Source organism: Sapajus apella, unplaced genomic scaffold (genome assembly GCF_009761245.1).
Source record: "Sapajus apella isolate SASKATOON/1434 unplaced genomic scaffold, GSC_monkey_1.0 scaffold126, whole genome shotgun sequence".
Taxonomy (NCBI): Eukaryota; Metazoa; Chordata; class Mammalia; order Primates; family Cebidae; genus Sapajus; species Sapajus apella.
This window is the reverse complement of record NW_022437066.1, coordinates 983,802-1,001,733: the sequence shown is the minus strand read 5'-3', so window position 1 is coordinate 1,001,733 and position 17,932 is coordinate 983,802. Positions and strand designations below refer to the sequence as shown.

Genomic DNA, 17,932 nt, shown 5'->3' with positions numbered 1-17,932 from the left:
TGCCTGGGGAAAGCTCCTCCCAGAAACACCCGCCCCAGGGAAAGCCCCCTCCGCCCGGAAAAGCCCCACCCAGGGAAAGCCACGCCCAGAAAAAGCCCTACTTCGAAAAAGACCAGCCCAAGGAGAGCTCAGCAGGGCTCTCTCCTGCTGTTTTTTGTTGTTTTGAGACGGAGTCTTGCACTGTCGCCCAGGCTGGAGTGCAGTGGCACAATCTCAGCTCACTGCAACCTCCGCCTCCTGTGTTCAAGCAATTCTCCCGCCTCAGCCTCCCGAGTAGCTTGGACTACAGGCACAAACCACCACACACGGCTAACTTTTGTAATTTTAGTGGGGACAGGGTTTCACCATGTTGGCCAGGCTGGTCTCGAACTTGTGACCTCAGGTGGTCCACGCACCTCGGCCTCCCAAGGTGCTGGCATTACAGGTGTGAGCTACCACACCCGGCCTCTTCTATTGTTTTCTGAATTGTTTACACTTCCCTCACTCATCCCAGAGCTTGAGAGAGACTCGGTGGCTGTCATGGGATGGAAGGATGGATGGGCAGGTGAACAAATGACATGCACAGGCAGCTGGCCAGTGGAGGATTTCTGCATCCAGCAGGAGGCAACTCAAGGCGTCGATCACCTTAAAACATACCTGCTCCCCTGCTGGGCACTTTTGCAACAGACAAGTTCACATCAAGCTAAACCTGCCCAGTCCCTACATTCCAACCCGAGTGACCAGCAGGACATGGGTCAGAAAAGCACATACAAAACCAGTCTGCAGAACCCCACCATGCCCAGATCCCCACAGAGAAGGGAGTGGGCATTTTCTCCACTGTCTTCTCTCTGGCCAGTGAGCCCCTGAGCCATGCATTGCAGTCCCACAGGTTGACCCTTGTTGCCAGCCTCAGGGTCAAGGTCACATTTCCAGACATAGCCCTAGGAAAAAGGTCAGCCCAGGGAAAGGGACATGGTCATGGCAGACAGATAGATAGACGCATGCACACAGGAACCATGTGCCTACCACATGTTCATGCACATGAGCACACACCCCATGCCACAGGTACATGCATGTGCACACACCACACACACACGTGCACAAAACTATGTATCCACACAGTGACACCACTCATACATACCTATCCACACATGCACGACCATGAATAGGTCATATGCAGCACATACACATGTGCACACATGCCACAGACACACTACATGAGTACATACATCCACATGCACCAAGCGCATGCCATATACACACACATGCAAGACCTGCACATGTGACAGAGGCACACAGCACACAGCACACCACCATATACACTCCATACAGTCACCTGCAGTTACGTACATACCTGCACACATATACACACAGCACACCACCATATACACTCCATACAGACACCGCAGATACATGCACACAGCACACACATACACACAGCACACCGCCGTATACACTCCATACAGACACCGCAGATACATGCACACAGCACACATATACACACAGCACACCACCGTATGCACTCCATACAGACACCCGCAGATATATGCTTACCTGCACACATGCACATACATCACAACACACATGTGCACCACACACACACACCACATGCACACCCAATCACCCATGCTACATACATGCCGTACCCCACACATGTGCATACACTGACCACAGCACACATATCAAAGCTACACCCAACAACATCCCTCTTTCCTCTTTTTTTGTTGAGACAGAGTCTGGCTCAGTTGTCCAGGCTGGAGTGCAGTGGCACAGTCTCAGCTCACTGCAACCTCTGCCCCCTGGGTTCAAGTGATTCTCCCGCCTCAGCCTCCTGAGTAGCTGGGATTACAGGTGTGCGCCACCATGCCCGGTTAATTTTTGTATTTTTAGCAGAGATGGGGTTTCACCATGTTGGCTAGGATGGTCTTGAACTCTTGACTTCAGGTGATCCCACCTCAGCCTCCCAAAGTGCTGAGATTATAGGCATGAGCCACTGCCCCTGGCCTCTTTGTTTTTTTTTTTTTTTCTTTTTTTTGGAAACAGAGTCTTGCTGTGTCGCCTAGACTGGAGTGCAGTGGCACAACCTCAGCTCACTGCAACCCTGGCCTCCAAGTAGCTGGGATTACAGGCATACGCCTCCATGCTTGGCTAGCTTTTGTATTTTTCAGTATAGATGGGGTTTCGCCATGTTGGTCAGGCTGGTCTCGAACTCCTGGGCCTCAAGTGATCCTCCCACCTTGGCCTCTTTGGAGTGGAAGCCAATGTTCCACAGCGGAGGCAGACTGGACCATCCAGCATGCCCATCTCCCAGGAGTGCAGAGAGGCAAGCTCTGGGCATCAGCAGGCTAAGGCCTTCTTGACCCTAGCCCGTCAATCTGTCACATTTTGTTCCTCCTTAGCAAGGGATGTTGAGGGTATTTTGCAGAGAGACATTTCACCAATCTTAATTTTTGACCAATTTTCCATAGCATGCAGATAATTTGTTTCCAAAACTTCATTTTTCTGAAATTGTCTTGATTGGTATCAGCTATTTCCATAAAATGATCGGATGAGTTTTGATGGACAGATTAGTCTTTTGTTTACAACTGTTTTGATTCTGATCATTCCACCACATCACATGCCATGGACCTGAATTGTGTCAAGAAGACGGGCTTCTCCGTCAGGCCCCAGTGGGCACTTTGACAGTGGGCACCCTGTGCCATGACGGGCGTGATGTTGGGTCTTGCTGGGAGCTGTGCTGCGTTCTGCGTGCGGAGCCTCTGCTGCATGCTCTCATTTGGGGCCTGGGCCAGTGCTGCTGGGGCCACCTCTATTTTGTGTTGCTGACATCCACCAATAGCACTGTCATGTGGAGCAAACACTGAAGGTTTGCATTTCTTTGTGGGCTTATGCTTGAGAAGATTGGGGTCAGACCTCTCCTCAGGGAGGGGAGGGTCACCTTGGTTTCCAGCGTCAAGCATTGTGAAAATTACTCAACACTCAGGCAATCCGCCCAACCCTGCTGCACACGCCTGGAAAACCCAAGTGTCAGGGGTGGTCTGGGCCCCCCTGGAGCACATCAGGCCCTGCACAGAAGGGTCTGACAGATGGGGGTGAAGGAAGGCCCCCACAAAGGCCTCAAGAGTCCCACCAGGCCCCCAGGTCCTTGTCATAGCCAGAGAGGCCCCAGCCCCAGAGGACCAGGTCCCCTGCTCCACTGTCCACAGGGGCCCACCTGCAAGAACACTGCCAGCGCTCCAGACCACACACGGCCGCAAGGTGAGGCCTGCCTCTGCTCTGTCCTCGGGGTGGTCCCAGGCCTGGGTGGCAGGGTAAAGGCAGCTGCTTGTGCAGACCCCAGAGGGGAAGGCCGCCTGTCATCTCTGGCCACCCCCAGGACGCTGGATCCCACCAGTATCTCCCCAGCCTTGAGAGCCCCTCCACCCCTCATTTCACATGTTTGAACACAGAGGACCAGAGCGGTGTGGCTTCTCTAGGAGGTCTTAGGAGCTCGTGTCCTGACTCTGCCACTTACCAACTCGTGTGTGCTGCGCCTCCATCTCCCTTCGGGACACAGGGATACTGTGAAACACTTAGAGCAGTGCCTGGTATCTGGCCAGGAAGTGATGAGTGATGATCCATCACCATCCTGGGGCCCCATCGTGGGGGGCCTTCGGACGTGGAGGGGTGGGCGTGCTGGGGGGCACAGGTGGAGGCCACAGCAAAAAGCTAGTCCCCTAAGCCAGGTCCCTAACCCCATCCCTGCTCCCCCAAGGTAAGAGCCAGCGACGGAGGCCTGGGAGGCTCCTGGGCTCTGGGCCCCAGTGCCCCTGCGGGTCTCCAGGCTTCGCTCCAGGAGGGGCTGGGGGCTGGGCAGGTCCCTGCTCCAGAGAAGGAGGACCTGGGCCTGCGGAGCGCGGTGGGAGGGCTGGAGTCCTGGCCCGTCACCCCCGTCTGCCCCACAGCGAGGACGATGCTGCCACCGTGTACCGCGCAGCCGCGATGCTGAACATGACGGGCTCCGGGTACGTGTGGCTGGTCGGGGAGCGCGAGATCTCGGGGAACGCCCTGCGCTACGCCCCGGACGGTGAGTGCTGGGCCTTGGCGGGGTCCCCGAACGGGGAGGCCCCCGCGGGCCCTGAGTCGCCTGCTCGCCCCAGGCATCCTCGGGCTGCAGCTCATCAACGGCAAGAACGAGTCGGCCCACATCAGCGACGCGGTGGGCGTGGTGGCCCAGGCGGTGCACGAGCTCCTGGAGAAGGAGAACATCACCGACCCGCCGCGGGGCTGCGTGGGCAACACCAACATCTGGAAGACTGGGCCGCTCTTCAAGAGGTGGGCGGGGCCTCGGGGCGGGGCGGGGCCGCTCTGCAATCGGTGGGCGGGGCCTCTCGGGACGGGGCGGAGCAGCTCTGCGGCGTGGGCGTGGCCTCGCAGTAGCTGGACGGGGTCGTTCTCAGGGCTGGCAGGGGCCGCTCTTGGGGAAGTGGGCGCGGTCGCTCTTAGGGAGCTGGGTGGGCCGCTCTGCAGGAGGTGGGCGGGGCCTCAGGACGGGGCGGGGCCGCTCTTCAAGAGATGGGCGGGGCCACTCAGGATGAGGCAGGGCAGCTCTGCGGTGTGGGCGTGGCCTCGCAGGAGCTGGGCGGGGTCGTTCTCGGGGCTGGGAGGGGCCGCTCTTGGGGAAGTGGGCGGGGTCGCTCTTAGGGTGCTGGGTGGGCCGCTCTTCAAGAGGTGGGCGGGGCCGCTCTGTGGTGGGCGGGCGTGGCCTCGCAGGAGCTGGGCGGGGCGACTCTTCAAGAGACGTGTGGGGTGCTGGGGGGAGTGGGCAGGGCCGCTTTCAGGAGGTGGGCGGCACTAGTCTCTGGAGTGCTGCAGTGAGCCTGCTGCCTGCATTCTGTGGACACTGTTACTTCTCTCCCCTCGCACCCCCAGCATCACCACATCGAATGGCACAATCATCTGCCCTCTTTCCAACACTGACACCAGTACCTGGACTGTCACTGGAATAGGGACTGGCTCCACTGCTCCCGCCCCCAGCACTGCAGCCCGCCCTGAAACAGCACCCCCTTCCCTGTGTGGCTGGCAGCCTTCGGGAGGAGGCTCTTGCTGCAGATGGGGACTGAAAGCTTCCAGGGGCCCAGGAGGCCAGATAGGGAGCCCAAGAACAGCACACGAGCCTGAGGGCCAGGGTTGGCCAAGGCCCAGAGACCCAAGTGAACATCTGCAGTGTGGCAGGAGTGAGCTCACAGCACGCCTGGACACCATGCCATGCCAGCCCACCCCCAGGTCCCCATGTGCAGAGCCACCATCCACAATGCCCACGTAAGCGCAGATGTAGGCAGCGCGTGTGCACATGCATACACAGAACTATGTGTGCACACAGACTCAGGCACGTGACACAATACATGCATGGGTGCATTTTTTTTTTAATGAAGCCTATTTTATTACTTCAAGTGTTAACGATAAAAAAATTTCAGCACAGCTGTTGCATTTGAAAAAGTGAAACTACATACTATGTTTCTAGCTCAGTGAACAGATTAACCTGATGTCTTTAAATGACATAACAATTGAGCATTGTACAGTACATCTTATGAAGACCCGTAAATTAAAGAACTACCGGTTTAAAGTTAGTGATTATGAAACAAAAACATATTCATAGTTTCAGCTTCTTTTTTCTTCCTCGACCATCAGGTGCTCCATCCCGCATAGGGATTATGTGTCCACACAGGTTCACCCATGTGGTTTTGGGTGGAATACACACGTGCACACACAGCCAGACAGGACAGCCTGCTGGTTAGAGCTGGCTCAACCTCTCCCTCACTCGCTGGCAAGAGGGCAGGCATCTTTCTGGGCTTCTGCCTCCCTTTCTGTCAGACAGGATGGCTGTGGGGACAACATCCTGACCCATGGCAAGCCTTTGAAGCAGGGTCTGGCACCCAGAAGCCATTCAGCTGCCATGAGCTGCACCGTCCATCTGGTGCAGGCAGACACCCTGCCGGCCAGGGTCTGGCGTCTGCCGATCTTTCCATTCTTGGAACTGGGACAAGGGGCAAGCCTGAGCGGCTCAGCCGGCAGAGAGAACGAGCGGGGAGAAGGAGCAGCTCTGAGAAGCCTCAGCCATGCTTCCTCCCCTAGAGTGCTGATGTCTTCCAAGTATGCGGACGGGGTGACCGGCCGCGTGGAGTTCAATGAGGACGGGGACCGGAAGTTCGCCAACTACAGCATCATGAACCTGCAGAACCGCAAGCTGGTGCAAGTGGGCATCTACAACGGCACCCACGTAGGTGGGGGTCATGAGGGGGTGGGGGCTGGGGCCTTAGGGTCCTGGGGCCAAGACCCCTGCGTGGCCACCCTCCATCTCATCCTCCCACCCCCAGGTCATCCCTAATGACAGGAAGATCATCTGGCCAGGCGGAGAGACAGAGAAGCCTCGAGGGTACCAGATGTCCACCAGACTGAAGGTGGGCCCCACAGACCTCCCTCAGTGTCCCCACCCTAGACAGCCCATCCACCTGCTGTGGCCCAAAGGAAGGGGCTGCGGTGAGGGCAAGGAAAGCCATTAAAGGAAGTGGGGGTGGGGCCTGCTTCCCCTGGCCACCGTCCAGCACGCCTGGCACAGCACAGGAAGCAGACAGAGCAGGAGGGAGGAGAGGAGGCTGCCCCCATCCCACAAGTGCTCTCCAGTGCCCCTCTTGCCCCAGCCCTACTGAAGTCTGGAGCAGCCGTCTGGGACAGAACCCGGCTGGGGAAGAGCGGAGGGAGAACAGCAGACAGAGGAGGTCTGGGGCAGACCTCAGCTTCAGCACCCACTGTCCTGAGTCCTGGTCCTCTACGCTCCTCATCCTTTCTCCAGCCCCCATGGCCTCCTGATGGGACTGCGCCAAACTGTCCTCTTCCAACGTGGCCTTCCTGCCACATTCCCTATGGTGGACAGTCCTTCTTGCCTCCCCTGGGCCTCTGAGAGCCCCCTGCCCTGGCTGGCTTCCTCCTTCAGGGCATCTTTTCCTTGGCTCCCTACTCCAGGGTGCTCTCCTGGGCATTCCTCCCAGGGCAGAGGCACCCCGCGCCCACTGCACACACTCCAGTCCCAGTGGTACCACAGACCACCAAAGGCAAGGACCTCACAGACAACATGCTTCTCTGTCTTTCCAGGCCCTCAAGTGTCTCTTCACCCTGTCTGCCTTCTGAGCCCACCCCTGAAGCCTGGTGCCAACCCCTGTAGCCTCCCACCCAGACTCCCTCCCCTGCTCTCCAGACAGGGTGGGGTTTTCTAGTGCCGGTGTGGGTCTCATTGCAGCCCGGACACCTCACACTGTCTGAAAGTAGCGGTCAAACGCCAAAGACCCCATCCAGGCTGTGAGATGCAGATGGCTTTTTACAGTTTGTTTCTGGCGTCACTAATTTTTTTAAAGTACTAGCATATGCATTACCTGTATAACAGGAAAACATCGTGAAAGTTTTATAAAGCAAATGAACTTCTTTAATGGCTCCCGATATCCCTAGGGATAAAAGCCAAAATGCTGCCTGGAGGCTGAGGCTTGGCCTGCCCCCCTCTCAGACTCACCCTCCCTAGGCCCTACCAGGAGGTGCCTCTCCCACTAACCCCATGGCTCCCTGCCTTTGCAGTCCTGGATTTTGGGCGCCTCTGCTCCACCTGCCCCTGGGCACCTGCTTGATCCCTGCCCATCTTGCGGGCTCAGCTCCGAATCACCCCCGGAGTCTTGGCAGTGTGCTCTGCTCCATTCCAACCCCCCTGCCCCGGATCCCTTCCCCACCCCCAGGCCATGGTCCCCTGAAGGACAGACAGGAGGCTGAACCCAAGCAGGAGTGTGGGTCGAGGAGGCCAGGGATGGGGGGGTCGCGTTCACAGGCGCAAGAGGATGGAGCCAGAGACTGATGCTCAAAGCCTGAAGGCTGCGTGCCGGAGCCTGCGGGGTTGGGGGCGGGAACAGGCAGAGTGCCTGGATGAAGGGAGGCATGGGTGGATAGCCCCACGGCCCCAGGTCCTATGCAGGCGCAGGTCGGCTTCGTGGACGTGCAGGTCCTTGTGGCGCAGCGGGTGGGGTCAGCCTGCAGGTGGGCAGTTTCTCACCATGGGAAGGTTCCTGGCATGCGGGATAACGGCAGCTCCTCTGCTGCAAGGAGTCATGTCTAAGCCCAGACTGGAGAAAAAGTGGCTAAGAGAAGGGACTAGCGCTCCAGGAGTCGTTCGGTGCCCTGCCCCTCCCCCGGGGGCTGCAGGCAGATGATGCTGACGGTGGCCGGGGAGAATGTGTCCAGCCCACCTGGGCTCTGTAAAGAAGCTCCAGAGAGAAGCAGTGGCCGCCAGCGGGGACGGGGGCAGGAGGAACCGTCGGGGATTAGGCGGGGTGCCGGGGAGGCTGGGAGCTGAGAAGAGGCCTGCGCCCTGGGCAGCCTTAGGTCGGTGGTCCAGGCTGGGTCTCCCCTTCCCCCCCAGATTGTGACGATCCACCAGGAGCCTTTCGTGTACGTCAAGCCCACGCTGAGCGACGGGACATGCAAGGAGGAGTTCACAGTCAACGGCGACCCGGTCAAGAAGGTGATCTGCACCGGACCGAACGACACGTCGCCGGGCAGCCGTGAGTGCAGGGGGTAGGGCGGGGGCGCGGGGAGCGGGGCGGTCGGGATCCCCGCAGTTACCGCCCCCACCTCCCCAGCCCGCCACACGGTGCCTCAGTGCTGCTACGGCTTCTGCATCGACCTGCTCATCAAGCTGGCACGGACCATGAACTTCACCTACGAGGTGCACCTGGTGGCCGATGGCAAGTTCGGCACACAGGAGCGGGTAGGCGGGGCGGCGGCGGCCGGGCCGGCGTGAGGGGCCTGTAGTCGGGGGTCCTGGAGAGGGTGGGGCGCGGAGTGGGCGGGGCTTGCCGGCTGGGTTGTGGCCCGGCGTGGGAGGGTCCTGAAAGCCCAGGTGGGGCATGGAGTGGGCGGGGCCTGCAGGCGGGAGGTCCTGGAGTGGGTGGGGCATGGGGTAGGCGGGGCTTGCTGTGTGGGTTGTGGCCCGGCGTGGGTGGGGCCTGTGGACGGGGGCTTGGAAGGGGTGGGGCGTGGAGTGGGCGTGGCCTGTGGGGCGGGGCGGGGCTGGAGGGGGGTGGTGCCTGTGAGCTGGGTTAGGGTCTGGGGCAGGGCAGGACCCCGGGGTGCGCTAGGGCGGCTTCAGTGGGTGGACGCTGTCTGCATCCCCGCCGGCTCTGGCGCCTCTCAGGTGAACAACAGCAACAAGAAGGAGTGGAACGGGATGATGGGCGAGCTGCTCAGCGGGCAGGCAGACATGATCGTGGCGCCGCTGACCATCAACAACGAGCGCGCGCAGTACATCGAGTTTTCCAAGCCCTTCAAGTACCAGGGCTTGACCATTCTGGTCAAGAAGGTGCGCAGGGGCCGGGTGGCAGGGGGGTGCCCGGAGCGCCCGGGCGGCGCTGACCCCGCGTGCCCCGCGACCCCCCCAGGAGATCCCCCGGAGCACGCTGGACTCGTTCATGCAGCCGTTCCAGAGCACACTGTGGCTGCTGGTGGGGCTGTCGGTGCACGTGGTGGCCGTGATGCTGTACCTGCTGGACCGCTTCAGGTGAGCGCGACCCGGAGCCCAGACACCTCCATCCGCGGGGGGTGGGGCCGGCGAGGGGTGGGGCGGGACCGGGCCGCCTCGCCCGCCCTCTCTCCCGCCCGCCCTCTGCGCCCCGCAGCCCCTTCGGTCGATTCAAGGTGAACAGTGAGGATGAGGAGGAGGACGCACTGACCCTGTCCTCGGCCATGTGGTTCTCCTGGGGCGTCCTGCTCAACTCCGGCATCGGGGAAGGTAAGGCCCCACCCGCCCGGCCCGCCCGGCCCTGCCCCGGCCCTCTAGGGTCCGACTGAGCCCCACACCCCGCCGCCCGCCCACAGGCGCCCCCAGAAGCTTCTCCGCGCGCATCCTGGGCATGGTGTGGGCCGGCTTTGCCATGATCATCGTGGCCTCCTACACCGCCAACCTGGCGGCCTTCCTGGTGCTCGACCGGCCTGAGGAGCGCATCACGGGCATCAACGACCCTCGGGTGAGGCCTGGTCGCGCTGGGGGAGGGAGCTCCAGGTGAGCTGGGGTCGGCCCGGGTACGGGCCTGGGGAGCCGCTGCTGGAGCCCTGCCCTCTGACCCTGCAGCTGAGGAACCCCTCGGACAAGTTCATCTATGCCACCGTGAAGCAGAGCTCCGTGGACATCTACTTCCGGCGGCAGGTGGAGCTGAGCACCATGTACCGGCACATGGAGAAGCACAACTATGAGAGTGCGGCGGAGGCCATCCAGGCCGTGAGGGACAAGTGAGGCCGGGGAGGGAGCAGTGCGGGGCCAGGAGGGGCGGCCTCCCCCAGGCAGGAGAGCAGCCAAGCCGGGCACCCCGGAGGTCACGCACGAGGGGCTTCCAGGCTGGCGGGACCAGGGCTCCCCTGACCCCATCTCTGCCGGCAGCAAGCTGCACGCCTTCATCTGGGACTCCGCGGTGCTGGAGTTCGAGGCCTCGCAGAAGTGTGACCTGGTGACGACGGGAGAGCTGTTCTTTCGCTCCGGCTTCGGCATCGGTATGCGCAAAGACAGCCCCTGGAAGCAGAACGTGTCCCTGTCCATCCTCAAGTGAGTACCCGGGCACCCCTGTCCCTCCTCTGCCCCTCCACCAGAGGTGGACGCCCTCCCCAGTGCTGGACCACTCCGAGACCACCACAGACTTCACACCCGGGCCAGGCGCTGCCCACTCCATGCTCCACCCCACCGGCCCCGCCCTGGCCCCCCTGCCCCCACCTTGCCTCATCCCCCCCCCCCCGGGCACCGCCGACCGCAGGCTCACTAGCTCCCACCCCCAGGTCCCATGAGAATGGCTTCATGGAAGACCTGGACAAGACGTGGGTTCGGTATCAGGAATGTGACTCACGCAGCAATGCCCCTGCGACCCTCACTTTTGAGAACATGGCAGGTGCGGCTTCCCTGACACTCCGGTGGGCTCTCTGTGGACTGTGGCCTCCCTGGCTGGCAACTGAGGCTCTGGATCCTGGCACACAGGGGTCTTCATGCTGGTGGCTGGGGGCATCGTGGCCGGGATCTTCCTGATTTTCATTGAGATCGCCTACAAGCGGCACAAGGACGCCCGCCGGAAGCAGATGCAGCTGGCTTTTGCAGCAGTGAACGTGTGGAGAAAGAACCTGCAGGTAGGGCAGGCCACCCTCCGAGGCCTGGTGCCCAGGGCCCGGCCTGGCCACGGCCCTCCTCCATCCCCGAAGGCCGTGGCACTGGCTCTGGCTCCGGTGGGCAGGACTGGAGCTAGGAGCCATGGCCAGGGGCAATGGTGAGTGCTCCCAGGGCACGGGGGCAGCACTGGTGGGGGGCTGCCTGCAGGTGGCTGCCCACTGCAAAGCCGGGGCCAAGGGAGGCCACGCACCCTGCTCCAAGCCTCCGCCTGGCCCCTCTGTCTCCAGAGTCGCCCGCCGGTACCCATTCCATAGGAAGGCAATCAGGCAGGGTAAGACAGGGGCCCGCCTGTGTATGGCACGTGAGTCCAAGATGCATTTTGCCCTCCGCCGACCCGAGCCCCCTTGCCACCCTTTGGAGACCCCCTTCCTGCCGTCCTTGTGCTCCGTGACTCTGATCCGAATTGGGCCAGGCCTGGTCCTGCCTGGTGGCCAGGTCGCATCCATGAGAATTTGCCGCCAGCAAGGGCAGCCACGGCCCACCTGGGACAGGGTGGGTAGTGGGCCTGTACAGGCCTCAGGGCCTGTGGCTGCGGTCGAGTTCCCGTTCACTCCATCTCTTCTCTTTCTCCGGGTGCGGTCCTGGAGCCTGTGTCCTGAGATGAAGCTGACATTGCAGCCAGGGCTGCTGGGGGAGGGGGTTGTTGCAGCCCCACACCTCTCATCTGCCCACTCTTGCTCTTGGCCCCACAGGTCCCCTGGGGACCTGGCTGCTGCCACCACTGGCCAGCACAGGCCACTTGGCCATCAGACCTGAGGCCAGAGTCCTAGGAGCTGCCTCTGTCACTCCAATTCCACCTCGATACCTGCCTCCGGCCCTCGGCCCCTTCCTGAATCTTGGTGTGTGCCCCTTGGAGGTCAGTGGCCTCCACGCAGACAGCTGGCGTGGCCTGAGTGGCAACTCCTTCAGTCCTCAGAGGACTCCTTCTCCTCGGGACGCCTGTAAGCCAGGGCCACCCAGGAGCCAGGGAGCCAGGCGGACCTCCCAGGAAGAGCCAGCCGAGATCCCCCAAGCCCAGTCCCAGCATGAGCAAGGTCAGGCCCGAGACCCTGGGCAGGAGAAGAGGCCACCCTCGAGCATCCACTGTCGGCCCGTCTGTCCAGCACAGGGAGGCAGGCAGGAGCGAGGGCCCACGTGGCCGGCCAGGCTGGGCAGCGGCCCACCCAGGAGCAGGCGAGGGCAGGTGTGGCCTCCACCCTAGCCGTCTAATCACTTATACATATTCATTTTAGGATAGAAAGAGTGGTAGAGCAGAGCCTGACCCTAAAAAGAAAGCCACATTTAGGGCTATCACCTCCACCCTGGCTTCCAGCTTCAAGAGGCGTAGGTCCTCCAAAGACACGGTAAGGGGGAGAGCACCCCAGTCCCGCGTCCGACTCCACCTGCCCCTGCCCTGCGTGTGTCTCCCGCCCCATCTCCCCCCCAGCCCCGGGCTCCTGTGGCCCACTCTGCCCATCTGCCCCGGCGGCCGCTCTGCCCAGCCCGCCCGTGTGGTGCTCTCTCTCTGGCCCTTTCTCCCGGCCCTCCTGGGTCCTCGGCTTTCCCCGTGTGTCTCCGTTAGTCCGCCTGCCCGCCTCCCTGCCATGACCCACACGCCATCTTGAAGCTGTCATGTCGTTGGTCAGTCAGTCAGCCACGCCACCTCTCGGGGCCAGGCCTGGGGCCCTGGGAGCCCAGCTCGGCCCCATCCTGGACCTCAGCCGCCAGGAGGCCACGTCACTTCTGTTATGTCCCCGTTTCTCTCGCCTCTCCCAGAGGGGCCCGCCGCCCTCACTTCACCCCTGCGACGGCCCTGGAGGGGGTGGCTGTGATGTCCCATCCCGTCCGTCTGTCTGGCCACTGGCCCCGCCCCCCAGACACCTGTCTCACCTGTCTCACCAGAGCCATGCGTGTCGCATCTTCCATGTGGTCTCTGTGTGGGCCGGGGGCTGGGGGCCGGGCCTGGGTCCATCTGGGTGGACGGCTGGGGCCTGGAGTTGGAGCTGGCCGCAGGGGCCTGTCAGGCAGGGAGCGGGGTGGGACCAGAAGGGGTGGCTCCCACCCCAGGCTGAGCAGGGGCCCCCCAGGAGGTGTGGCGGCAGCTCCCAGAGGGTCTGAGAACGGGTAGGGGCGACCCCATAATCCCTGGCCTGCAGACACTGAGGTTCCCAGACAGGGAGGCCTCTGGAAGGGAGACGAACACCTCAGTTCCTGACCCCAGCCACCCCTCAGGGCCCACCCCACAGAGCCAGGCCTTCTGCCCTTTGGGGCTCAGAATTCTCCTACGTCCTGCTTGGAGCAGCTGTGGCTGCGTGGGATATGCACACTCGGACCAGAGGCCCCCAAAGCAGACCCAGCCTTGCTAGCGGCACCGTAGGCCCAGGCAGCATGGTGGGGAGGGGCTCTGCCCAGAAATCCTCAACCCAGTGGCCACCCTGAAGTCCAGGGGCTAGTCTGGCCCGCAGGAAGCCCCCCAGCCTGTAGGCAGCATCACCACAAAGCTTAAGCCCCATGAGGAAGTGGGATTTGCACTCACCCGCCCCTCAATGCACTGGAAGCGGGGCAGGACTGCAGGGCACAGACAGGACTTGGCATCGAGCAACCCAAGTGCCAAGGTGAAGCCACCAGGGTGCCGCAAGAGGGACCCTGAGGCCTGGCTGCTCAGCCTCCCGGGAAAGGGACTCGGCATGCAGGACGGGTGGACAGCGAGAGCCTGTAGGGCTGGGATCCACTGGAAGCTCAAGGAGCAGGTGGAAGCACCATTCCTGGGGCCACCCGTGCCCTGGAAAGCGGGCAGAGCCAATGCTGCAGCGTCTGAGCCAGGAGTCCCGCTAGAGGGCGCAGGGAGCAGGGAGGGGGAATAGCGGCAGGGACCGTGGACTGGGCAGGTTGGGGAAGAGCGGGTGTCCAGGGAAGAGCAGACAGGGGAAGCAGCAATTTGGGACAGACAGCCACGGGGGGGGGGGGGCAAGCACAAACGTCTTGCAGGTGATGGGTCACTTTCAGAGGGTGACACTGGGTCCCAGGGCCCTGCCTGGAGCTGGGCCAGGTGCAGCTCAGAGACCCTCATGGTGCCCTCCCAGGAACATGTTCCCAGCGGAACCCTCACCCAAGCCTCCCTGGGCACCAGACACCATCCTCTGGGGCCAGCCCTGGCATCACATGGCATCTGGGGCTGGCCCCACCCTGCGAGGCTGAAATGTGGGGGGCACTGCCAGCTGGGGGTCTGGGCAGGGGAGGGCAGCCCAGCTCCCACCTGGTCTCTGGGACTGTGAGCTTGTTCAGAGGGAGGCCTGGGTGGGGGGCTCCCTCGGGCAGGGTGGGGTCAGTCCGGCTGCGGAGATCCTCTGCCCCGTCCTGTGGCCGGTCCGGGCCAGGGCGGCACTGGGCGCTGAGGGCTGGGGTCCCTGGCGGCCGGCGGGGCCAGCGGGTATTGATTGTTGGTTCTTATTTATAGAGCACCGGGGGTGGACGCGGCGCTTTGCAAAACCAAAAAGACACAGTGCTGCCGCGACGCGCTATTGAGAGGGAGGAGGGCCAGCTGCAGCTGTGTTCCCGTCATAGGGAGAGCTGAGACTCCCCGCCCGCCCTCCTCTGCCCCCTCCCCCGCAGACAGACAGACAGACGGACGGGACAGCGGCCCGGCCCACGCAGAGCCCCGGAGCACCACGGGGTCGGGGGAGGAGCACCCCCAGCCTCCCCCAGGCTGCGCCTGCCCGCCCGCTGGTTGGCCGGCTGGCCGGCCCACCCCGTCCCGGCCCCGCGCGTGCCCCCGGCGTGGGGCTAACGGGCGCCTTGTCTGTGTATTTCTATTTTGCAGCAGTACCATCCCACTGATATCACGGGCCCGCTCAACCTCTCAGATCCCTCGGTCAGCACCGTGGTGTGAGGCCCCCGGAGGCGCCCACCTGCCCAGTTAGCCCGGCCAAGGACACTGATGGGTCCTGCTGCTCGGGAAGGCCTGAGGGAAGCCCACCCGCCCCAGAGACTGCCCACCCTGGGCCTCCCGTCCGTCCGCCCGCCCGCCCCGCTGCCTGGCGGGCAGCCCCTGCTGGACCGAGGTGCGGACCGGCGCGGCTGAGGAAGGGGCAGAGCTGAGTCGGCTGGGCAGGGCCGCAGGGCGCTCCGGCAGAGGCAGGGCCCTGGGGTCTCCGAGCAGTGGGGAGAGGGAGCTACGTGGCCCCAGGCGGAGGGGCTTGGAGCAGAGACGGCAGCTCCATCCTTCCCGCAGCACCAGCCTGAGCCACAGCGGGGCCGACGGCCCCAGCTGGCTGGGTCGCCCCTCCTCGGGCGCAAGCGCTCCTCTGCAGCCTGAGCTCCACCCTCCCCCCTTCTTGCGGCACCGCCCACCCACGCCCCGTCTTCCCCTTGACCCTCCACGCCGGGGCTGGCCCTGCCGTCCCACTATGGCCGTCCCTGACTTCCCGGCCGGCAGCGCCTCCCGGAGGCGCTCGGGCTCCCGCCGCCTCGGGCCGTCTCCTCCTCCTCCTCCTCCGGACTCGAGAGGGCCAACCCCCTCGACTCCTTGTCCGGCCTGCGGCCCAGAACGGGCTTCCCCGGACGCTGGTTCGGGACTGTCTTCCACCCTGCCCTGCACCCGGGCACAGGAGAGCGCCACCCGCCCGCCCCCGCCCTCGCTCCGGGTGCGTGCCCGGCCCGCCACCTTGTACAGGACCAGCGCTCCCAGGGCCCGAGCTCGTGCCTTCCCCGTGCGGCCCATGCGCGGCGCGCTCTGCCCCTCCACCCCCCACCTCCCGGTGTATGCAGTGGTGATGCCTAAAGGAATGTCACGCAGGTTTCGGTCTGTGTCGCTTGTTGACGCCGACAGAGAGTAAAGGGAGGGCAAAGGCGTTGGGGAAGAAGCTTCCAGCGCCCAAGGCGGCCGCAGCTGCTCAGGCTCGGGCGGCGGCGGCGGCGGGGATCCCCGGGTCCGCGGGCGGGACCGAGCAGTGGGGGTCGGGATCGGAGTCTGGGTCCCGCGGTCTCCTCGGCCGGCGGAGGGCGGCGGCGCGGCGGCGGCGGCGCGCGCTGCAGGCGGTGAGCACGGAGCCCAGAGCCAGGCAGGCGGCCACGCTGACGAGGAAGGAGGCCGGCCCGAGCGCGTAGACCACGGCCAGGTCCCGCAGGGCGAGCGGCTGCGCGCAGTGGCGGAAGGCGGCGTCGGGGAAGGCAGTCAGCGGGCTGAGCGTCAGGCGTCCAGGCCACACGCAGAGCGCCGCCTCGGCCTCTGCGGGACACGGACACAGGCGCGGCGTCAGGCGGTGGCAGCCGCCCCGCCCCGCAGACCCCGCCCCGTGTCCGGGACAGCTCACCTGACGTGGGCAGCGGGTGCCGGCGCAGCCAGGCGCACAGCGGGCGCAGCGCGCAGCCGCAGGCCCAGGGGTTGCCGTGCAGGTGCAGCGCATCTAGGGCGGGCAGGCGGGCCAGCAGCCCCGGCGCCAGTGCCGCCAGCGCGTTGTCCTGCAGGCTGAGTGAGCGCAGCAGCGGGAGCGCGCCCAGCGCCGCGGGCTCCAGGCGCGCCAGCCGGTTGCCGGCCAGAGAGAGGGTGCGCAGCGCGCGCAGCGGCGCGAAGGTCCCGGGTGCCAGCGCTTCCAGCTGGTTGGCGCTCAGGTCCAGCAGCTGTAGCGCGCCCAGGCCCCAGAAGGCTCGCACGTGCACCGAGTGCAGCCCGTTCTCGCGCAGGTCCAGGCGCTGTAGCGCGCCCGCTCCCGCGAAGGCACCGGGCGGCAGCGCGCGGAGGTGGTTGTGGTCCAGCAGCAGCTCGCGGAGGCGCAGACTCAGGCCCGCGGGCACGGCGGGCAGCGCGAGTGCAGAGCAGGTGGCCAGGCCGCCCGGCTCGCACGTGCACACCTCGGGGCAGTCCCAGGCGCCTAGGGACCCCGAGGGCGAGGCCATGGCCGACACCTGGGCCCAGACAGGCCAAGGCGACAGCGATAGCAGCAGCAGCAGCGGCAGCCTCGGCGGCCGAGGCCGCGACCAGGAGGAACTCTGCATGGGGGCAGCCCCCGGCACCCCCGGTGGGAGGCCCGCTGCCTGTGTGTCCCCGGAGCCTGTCGTCCGCGTAGCGCGTTCCTGCGGCGCCTGCACAAATATTCTCTGGCGCGAGTGCAGGCAGTTCCTGTCCCACGGCTGGATCCACGCTTGGGGCGGGGGCGGGGCAAACAGCCAACGCCCAGCTCCGCCGGCCACCTGTCCCGGAGCTCCAGACTGCTCTTGGCACGGCGCCGGCCACAGCACTATTGGGACCACCTCGCCCCGTCTGATTCACCACCAGGCGCCCGCCGAGCCCTGAGCAGCAGGACGCCGCCCACCTGCACCCGACGACCTCATGGCTGCCACTGGCACCCACACACAACGCAGCCCAGAGGTCCTGCTCCTCACCGGCCTCGGCCCCACTCAGACTCAGCAAAGTGAGCCCAGTGTGCACCTGCTGAGTGGCTCCAAGCAGGGATGGTCCGTTCCCATAGTGGATGGGGCCTGAACTGGACACAGGCCTTGGGGTGTAGGGAGACAGCATACCCAGGCAGAAGAGGATGCCCGCTCCCTCCCTCCCCCCAGGACTCTTCTGGACCGCCGCCAGTGGAGTGGGGGTGGGGCATCAGCCCAAGTCCTGTTAAACCCAGCGGCCTCCGGAGCTGTCAGTTGCAGGTCCTGTTCTAGGGGCTTTCAAAAGCAGGGTGCAGGGAGGAGCCGGGCTGACCAGCTGTGGCAGAGAAGATAGAAACACATTGGGGGTGTGGTTTCCTGTCCTGG

General features: G+C 63.9%; 2 protein-coding genes across 9 annotated transcripts in view; one reads left to right on the top strand and one right to left on the bottom strand.

Moving 5' to 3' along the window:
• Nucleotides 1–15,974, top strand: part of GRIN1 (glutamate ionotropic receptor NMDA type subunit 1) — a 29,556-nt gene extending 13,582 nt beyond the window's left edge. For 2 of the 8 annotated variants that reach the window (XM_032261778.1, XM_032261773.1), the window contains 16 exons: nucleotides 3,924–4,045; nucleotides 4,119–4,293; nucleotides 6,094–6,238; nucleotides 6,336–6,419; nucleotides 8,417–8,558; nucleotides 8,637–8,764; nucleotides 9,191–9,355; nucleotides 9,435–9,553; nucleotides 9,672–9,784; nucleotides 9,871–10,019; nucleotides 10,124–10,281; nucleotides 10,430–10,591; nucleotides 10,819–10,928; nucleotides 11,015–11,160; nucleotides 12,433–12,543; nucleotides 14,637–15,974. In XM_032261778.1, the coding sequence (XP_032117669.1) occupies nucleotides 3,924–4,045; nucleotides 4,119–4,293; nucleotides 6,094–6,238; nucleotides 6,336–6,419; nucleotides 8,417–8,558; nucleotides 8,637–8,764; nucleotides 9,191–9,355; nucleotides 9,435–9,553; nucleotides 9,672–9,784; nucleotides 9,871–10,019; nucleotides 10,124–10,281; nucleotides 10,430–10,591; nucleotides 10,819–10,928; nucleotides 11,015–11,160; nucleotides 12,433–12,543; nucleotides 14,637–14,753 (2,146 nt within the window). In that variant the 3' untranslated portion in view covers nucleotides 14,754–15,974. The remainder of the gene's footprint in view (nucleotides 1–3,923; nucleotides 4,046–4,118; nucleotides 4,294–6,093; nucleotides 6,239–6,335; nucleotides 6,420–8,416; nucleotides 8,559–8,636; nucleotides 8,765–9,190; nucleotides 9,356–9,434; nucleotides 9,554–9,671; nucleotides 9,785–9,870; nucleotides 10,020–10,123; nucleotides 10,282–10,429; nucleotides 10,592–10,818; nucleotides 10,929–11,014; nucleotides 11,161–12,432; nucleotides 12,544–14,636) is intronic. The other 6 variants (XM_032261774.1, XM_032261772.1, XM_032261779.1 and 3 more) reach the window with 3 other exon arrangements.
• Nucleotide 15,975: 1 nt separating this feature from the next.
• Nucleotides 15,976–17,725, bottom strand: LRRC26 (leucine rich repeat containing 26). The gene is made up of 2 exons (XM_032261829.1): nucleotides 16,492–17,725; nucleotides 15,976–16,406 (listed from the first exon to the last, which is right to left on the bottom strand). The coding sequence occupies exons 1-2, from the start codon at nucleotides 17,171–17,173 to the stop codon at nucleotides 16,072–16,074; spliced, it is 1,017 nt and encodes a 338-aa protein (XP_032117720.1). The 5' UTR covers nucleotides 17,174–17,725; the 3' UTR covers nucleotides 15,976–16,071.
• Between the last annotated feature and the right edge of the window lie 207 nt (nucleotides 17,726–17,932).

Excerpts from the sequence above, each read along its gene's own strand:
- LRRC26 (XM_032261829.1), bottom strand. The coding sequence starts at position 17,173 with ATGCAGAGTTCCTCCTGGTCGCGGCCTCGGCCGCCGAGGCTGCCGCTG. Across the intron at positions 16,407-16,491 it reads GCACCCGCTGCCCACGTCAG|AGGCCGAGGCGGCGCTCTGC; the intron begins GTGAGCTGTCCC and ends CGTGTCCCGCAG.